The 7,500-nt window shown below is 46.8% G+C and overlaps 1 protein-coding gene across 1 annotated transcript in view; it reads right to left on the bottom strand.

Annotated features, from left to right (window-relative positions):
• Positions 1-4,915, bottom strand: part of shank1 (SH3 and multiple ankyrin repeat domains 1) — a gene marked incomplete at both ends in the record, with an annotated part of 57,909 nt that extends 52,994 nt beyond the window's left edge. The window contains one exon of the mRNA XM_080855889.1: positions 4,436-4,915. Within this exon, the coding sequence (XP_080712015.1) occupies positions 4,436-4,915 (480 nt within the window). The remainder of the gene's footprint in view (positions 1-4,435) is intronic.
• Positions 4,916-7,500: the final 2,585 nt, after the last annotated feature.

Below are 7,500 nucleotides of genomic sequence, written 5' to 3'. Positions count from 1 at the left end.
CTCTTATCTCACCCTTAAGCTCACTGTCATTTTGCCCATTGGAGATTTGAAAAGTACATAATTGACATAATTGTTACCAGTTAGTGTGTGTGTGTGTGTGTGTGTGTGTGTGTGTGTGTGTGTGTGCACGTGCTTGTTCATGTGCATAAGCACATTCGTCACGCTTAACTGAGTATGATTGGGATTGTGTGAGTAAGTGATGTCAAAGGTGAGTTTGAGTCATAAGGTAAAAGAAGGGGGGGGGGGGGGGGGGGGGGCAAGCGTGTGTTGGCGATAACTGCAGGTAAGAGGAATGTATATGATGCACTTGTACAGGTAAGTGCATGTTAGAGTGTGTGTTTGTTTGTGTGTGTGTGTGTGTGTGTGTGTGTGTGTGTGTGTGTGTGTGTGTGTGTGTGTGTGTGTTTCAGAGTGTGTTTAAGAGGGGTGGGCCTTCCTGTACCCTGTGGAGACCCCCCAGCATTAGTGTTTGCGCGCCCCACCAGCCTCTCCCTGATCTCATTTAAACACAATTAACGAGCAATTAGGGTTTATTGAGGCCGAATTAGCTGGCATGTAGAACAGGCCTAATGTACTGGGATTACCCAGACACATTACTCAACACAGAACAGCAGTGTACAGAGGGGCGAGGGATAAAAACAGAAGGAACATGGAGCCCCAGAGAGGACAGAGTATGAAGAAAGGAAGGACCGAAGGAAGGGGGCAAGGAAGGAGGGATCACACCTCTCTATCTTACTCTCTCAAGAGCAAAACAAGAAAGAAAAAAATGATCAGTCTTTATTAGATCTCAATCCTTCTCCTCCCTAACGTCTGCATAGAACCATCTTATCTCCATCTCTGCTTCCAGCACTCATGACTGAAGTCTGTGTATCGCTCAGAATGCCTTTGACTGGCTGAATGAGATATGTTGAGCTTATCAAGAGGTATGCAGTGTGTGGACACATGGAGGACACACATAGTAAAGGGGCTCAGGGTGCAGGAATGAGAACCTCCGGTCTATGACATACCATTCCGGAGTAAGTGCCTCTACTATATGCACGCTCTGAAAACGTTCAAGTACGTCCTGTGGTGCAAGTGAGTTGAAATAGAATCCATGATCCTGCTACACTAAAATAGCCAAACATTATACTCTTAAATCCAATCATACTCTTAAATCCAAATATTAACACACTTCATCTTCCCCGCTGGGGAAGGGCATTGAGTAAAGAGGGTTTCTGTACTGGTAGGTGGGGGCGTTGGGTGTGTTTGAGAGTGGCATGTGTTAGTGTTGCAGGTTTGTGCCGGTGTTCATGTGGGTCAGCCAGGGGGGGGGGGGGGGGGGTGTTGTCACATGAGCGCCGGCCCCGATGTGTGTGTGTGTGTGTGTGTGGGCCGCCTCCTGTGGGCTCCGTGGCTCCAAAACACACCATTGAAAATTTGATAGCAGCTTGTTGGATTAAATAGGTGGCAATGAATAATTGACACGGGACACACTTAGACACGGGCACACAAATACGAGTGTGCTGCCATCACCACACACACACACGGACGTCTGTGCACGCGTGAATGCACACACACACACACACACATACATATCAATAATAAATCACTCAGTTGGAGACAGGAACAGTGAATAGCTGGCAGATTTATGCAGCTCATTGGCTTCTGTAGTCAGACAAACAAAAGCACATTTGCACACACACAAAAGCACCAAACAGCCAACCACAAACAAGGGGAATAAACAGAAATACACACCAACCCTCTCTCTCTCTCGCTCTCTTACACACGCACACACACACAGCTGCATACAAACGCTGACCTCAGGCAATTCACCACCCCACTTAATTTAATTATCTGCACAATGAAGCTCTTGATGAAGCATTAAGCCCTTAACGCACTGCCTAACATTCAAGACCTCAGGACAGGCGATGGAACGCAGAGATGGAGACCCACCTCTCCGGGTTACCAAACCAGGCTGTGCGCCAGGCAGGTAGGGCAGCACTGATGGGCACACTGACAAGGAAATACCTGGCAGTGCCCTCTGGCCGACAGTCCAATCTCTGATTTGGCATGAAACTGAAATGCCATGTTAAAACCCTGTGAAGCCCTGTGTGCTCTACTCAGTTCAGCAGCTTACTATCAAAGGCATCGACTCTCATTCAGACTTTCAACAGGAGCTCAAAGCTAGCCTTGCTCTCTTTTCCTCTCTGGCAGCTATGGTGGGTCACCTTGACAAACGCAGATGCAAAGGTACATTCTTTTGCTCTGAGCTGCTACTACTGGGTTGTCAGCCCTTTGCATTTCTGCTGTTTTAGCAACAAGAGAGGGCCTTCTGAATATCTGTGAGTGTGGGTGTATGTCTTGCTGTATGTGTGTGTGTGTGTTTGTGTCTCTGTGTGTGTTTGACATTGTGATTGAGTGTGTGTGTGTGTGTGTGTGTGTGTGTGTGTGTGTGTGTGTGTGTGTGTGTGTGTGTGTGTGTGTGTGTGTGTGTGTGAGAGAGAGAGAGAGAGTATGTGAGAGAGTGTGTGTGTGGGTGATAGAGAGTTCTGTAGATATGGTGTGCCTGAATGGGTTTGCATGTGACATGCTTGTGTGTCTAGTGGGTGTGTGTGTGTGTGTGTGTTAGAGAGTGTGTTTTTGCCGAGTTGAGGGGATTCTGCCGAGCCCTGCAGATCTGCATGGGAAAGGCAGTTGCAGAGGGGAGCTGCTCCTCTCTCTTCGAGCCCCAGTAGGGAGTTCTGCCTTTGATTTCAATGCAGCTTGTTGGGCAGAGGAATCTTCAAAGCCGAATCGGCAGAACTCTCCGACTCTCACACAATCTCTCCCTCCGCATCGAGTGAGGAAAAATGGTCTGGTTTCGAGGTTTGATGCAATCTGGTTTTATTTCGATAAAAGCAGTAATGAAGCGTGCAAAAAAAAAAAAAAAACATCTATGAAATGGCACAGAGTTACGGTTTTATGCAAATATTAATAAATTAAATGGTCCTCTTGATGTGCTAATGAAATTTCAATGCCCAATTGTCTGAGACGGTTCTTGAGTGCCCACTCCTGGTTCAATTATTTAATTCATAAATCAGCCCTCCTTTGTATCTGTCACAAGGCCCTTTCGTAGATGTGGATTTTCCAATTTCGCCAACCCTAATCGTAGCTCACAATCGGGGGATGAATCGCATGTAATTACTTCCAGCCCAAATGCATCAAGTTACTCTAATGGCTCCAGCTCCATGGCACTCTGCAAACCAAAGAGGGCCTTGAGTAAGTGAAGTAGGACTCCCCCCTCACACCTGCCCTCAAAATACACACACACACACAAACACACACACAGACATACATCATTTTCTCACACCTGATACCCATATAGGACAGCAGGTTCCCTAGATGGAGTGGCCTGCTGAGACCGACCCTCTTCCCTCCTCTCCTCCCTTCTCCTTCTCCAGAGAGACTGCAAAATGCCAATCACTTCAGCACCATTAGCGCAAGTCGAGCTGTGTGAACTGGAGACTGCGCTCAAAGCATGATGAAGCACTGCTGCAAGGGGACCACTTCATACCTCGCATGCTGGCAGCTCAAAAGAACAGCAGGGACTTTGGAGGGTGATTAAGGAGAAAGCCCATCTCCAAACAGACAGTGGGTAAAGTGATCGGTCGGCCAATTGCATCCAATTTAAAGGAGCTTTAATGGAACTGAATGGAATTAGATTTAGGGCGAGTCGAGTTCAGTTGATCAGCCCAAATGAGGTTCATGTGACACTTAGGATACCAGGTGGGCTGTGTGATGCGGATGTCATAATCTCTGTATTAGGTAGAAAACAGGGTTGTAAAATTGTGTGTGTGTGTGTGTGTATGTGTGTGTGTGTGTGTGTGTGTGTGTGTGTGTGTGTGTGTATGTGTGTGTGTGTGTGTGTGTGTGTGTGTGTGTGTGTGTGTGTGTGTGTGTGTGTGTGTGTGTGTGTGTGTGTGTGTGTGTGTGTGTGTGTGTGTGTGTGTGAATGCTATTATAGGTAACATGTCAGTTTGCGGAGACACTGTTACCTTTATCCTGTATTGAGCTGATCATTGACTTGCGTTATGACTCAAAACAATATATGGATTATGTCTGATTTACTTGTCAATCCAAAAGCATTCAAATGTGTTAATGGATTTATGAAGCCAAAATTATTCTGTGTGTTTTTGAATTTGTTTGCAAGTGTGTCTATGTGCTCTTATGAAGACAAGAGGATTGTGTAAACATCCGGTTTGAGTGTTTTGAAGTAGTGTGTGAGTTTGTGCGCAAGCGTGTGTGTGAAAGAGAGAGACAGTGTGTGTGTGTGTGTGTGTGTGTGTGTGTGTGTTTTTGTGTGTGTGCGTGTGTGTGTGTGTGTGTGTGTGTGTGTGTGTGTGTGTGTGCGTTTGTGTGTGTGCGTGTGCGTGTGTGTGTGTGTGTATGCTCACAAGAATGTGTATGTCAGACTGACCGTCTGTTTAATATCAGGGATCCCGATGCGGAACACCATCATGCTGATGTGTGCATCGTCAGCAGAGGGCGCCGTGGAGGATCTTCGCTCCTGGGTTCGCCTCTGCTGCTGCTGCTGATTTGCTGTCTGTTGGTGGGTGGGTCCTGGGTTGGATGAATAGGGGTTGGCGGCGTGCCCGGGGTTCCCAGGCCGCATCTGTCTGTCACCTGTCACTCGTCCAGCCATATTGCCGATTTGCCTGTGCCCCTCTTCCCTGCCTCCGTGGTATTGGCCGCTGCCGCGTCTGATGGAGACCTCCGCTTCCTCTTCCTCGTCCTCCTCCTCTCCGTCCAGTTCTCCATTCTCTCCTCCATCTTCATCCTCCTCCTCTTCTTCCTCTTCCTCCTCCTCCTCCTCTGCCCCTGGATAAAGGTGTTGACGGTTTCCCAGCATCCTTTGGTGCTCCTCGTCACTGGAGAGGGGACTGAGCGGCATTGTCATGGCGACAGGGAGGGTGGCACCAGCGGCAATGGCATCATCCCCAGAGACTCACTGGGAAAAAGACAGAGAGACAGAAGGAGAGAGTAAAACAAGTGTCAGACTCATACTGTAGTACAAGAGGCAGGAAGAAGGAAAACCCACAGTGAGAGTCTTGGGGCTGAAGGGAGGGAGCATGCCAGATAGGCTTGATTACTTCAACAAACTGAGAGTGGAAAAAATAGACAGAAGAAAGAAAAAAAAAAAAACAGTTGACCCACTTCACAGCTTTGCGCCCGCCTTCACAACCACCACTACCCCAGTTGGAGACCACCGGTGTGGTTGCCATGGTAACAGACGCACTCCTCTTTTGCCCCTCTCTCTCTCTCTCTCTCTGAAGCAGCATGGGGCCGGCGCTCATTCACACGCTCTGCGGCAGTGCAGCCGCTGCTGTCCCAGACCACCGGAACATTCTCCCCAGTGGACTCAGCCAATAGAGACAAATCAAGTCTCTCCTCCTCTCTCTGATCCACTGATGGGTAACTTACGCGTTTAGTGGACTGATCTTAACTGAGAGTGTCATTTCATACAGCATCTCCCAAGGTCATGACAACAATGATTTGAGTGTCACTTCACACTGCACACAAACCAGAGGTCAGCTCATTTTTAGCTACTCAACGGCACACAGATACTTTGCTTTAGTATATACAAACTATATGATGTCTCCCCTAAAAAGTGAGGGGCAACCACTTCAAAGCATGCATAGGGAAGTGCATTGGAAATACACTGTAAAAACTACACACTTCAAATAAAGTGAGGGTATGCATGAGTGTACTTTTTGAACAAAATAGGTCAGACTCTGAAATGTATGATAATAGGGAGAGGGTGAAAGAACCTCATTTCAGACTCCATCCTGCTCACAGGGGACACCCTTCAGATTTGGAGAAACACACCCTTGTTTGAAACTACTAGACACAATGTATTGAGTTTTAAGGAGCATGTAGTCATAGGACTATTTCATTATCATATCGTATTACGGCGAAACTACGTGTTCTCTGCAAGACCGTTCCATTGTAGAAACCTATTAATGATCTTTGTATTCAATGTCTTAGTTTGCTATTGAATTGAATTGAGACTCGAAACAACAAACCATTACTCCACTCACACTAGGCACAGAACAAGAAAGAGCACTCATTGGTATTGATTTAACACAGGCTTACTTTATTATGTTTGAAGGTAACTTGTTTCGTTTATTGGGTCTTTCTTGCTTCTGGCAAAGGGAAACTATTTTCTTAGAAGCAATGAAACATCCTCTGCAGAGCTGAAATAAAGTGGATGAAACCTGCTAAAATATTTCGTGATCCACCCACAATGTTTATTTCTGTGCTTCTGCACACCATTAAAACAATCCAAACCAGTGATGGTCAGGACTCCACATTCAGATTTTGGTCAAACTGTGTTTACCCAAAGCCCACATACTCTGAGGAACCTCAAGATCAAGATCCACAATCTGGGGTCAATAGTCTCTTGTACATATGCCCACAAAATAAGACCGATTTTAGGCTGGTCCATTTTAGGCTGCTGCCCTTTCTTGGGTGTGTTTCCCTTCTCTGCATGTATAGGAAAGGGCCACTGTTCAAAATAAGAACGGCGAAGAGAGACCCCACATTGTGGAGGACACAAATTCACAGCAGCACTTATCGGTGGAAAGTAATTACAACACAAGCCACGGGAGCAGCTCTGGGTTAGTCTGCTGATCAAATCCCCCCCCCCCCCCCCCTCTCCCCCAGAACAGAAGTGTTTTACAACCCAGTTCCTGGCTCTGTCCTGTCCCCGCTGTATCCACAGCAAATGACATAATCAGAGCTGCATCGGCAGAGCAAGTAAAGAGAAATACCATCACAATACAGAGGTCGCGACACAACACCGTGGCCAATACATCATGTTGGCGCACTAAATATAGCAATGACAATGAACACTCTGTATTGGAAACTCCTACAATGCCGGAAAAGCTGGAGAGGGCACTCAGGAGCACTTCATCCTTTAGTAGAGAGTGTATGCAGCCAGAGACTGTCATTTTAAATATTTACATTTTTTACATTGGACATTTATCAGCACACACAGTACACCCTGCGAGAACTGAACCATGTGTTTCTGATGCAGTAGATGTACTCATGAAGCACTGGTGTGAACAGGAACAGGAATGCCACACACTAGCAGGTCACTTAAGAGTGTGTCATAGTGGTTAGACTGTGGCAAGTTGGTAACACAGTGCTCTTGGAAGAGATCTGTGAAGTAAAGTGATGCACCATTAAACATCTCATGATGACTATATAGGGAGTAAAGAGGGGTAAACTGGGCACATTGGTGGCGCAAGAATTAGGTTTAGAACAAGAACAGATTACATTCTGACACCCAATAGGAGACAGGAGAACAGCACTGGTTGGCCAACAGTATAGATGACTACTGGAGCACTTGACACCATCCGCTTCAGCAGGAACACCCAACATCTGAGGTAACCACAGCAACCAATACCCCATAAAGTGAGTACAGTCCCGAACGCCCAATAACGGAGCTAACCGACTTTGCCACAGCATGTAATTGGTGTG

This window comes from Sprattus sprattus, assembly GCF_963457725.1.
Source record: "Sprattus sprattus genome assembly, chromosome: 18".
Taxonomy (NCBI): Eukaryota; Metazoa; Chordata; class Actinopteri; order Clupeiformes; family Clupeidae; genus Sprattus; species Sprattus sprattus.
Note: the sequence above shows the minus strand (reverse complement) of the source record. Positions and strands in the feature narration are given on the sequence as shown.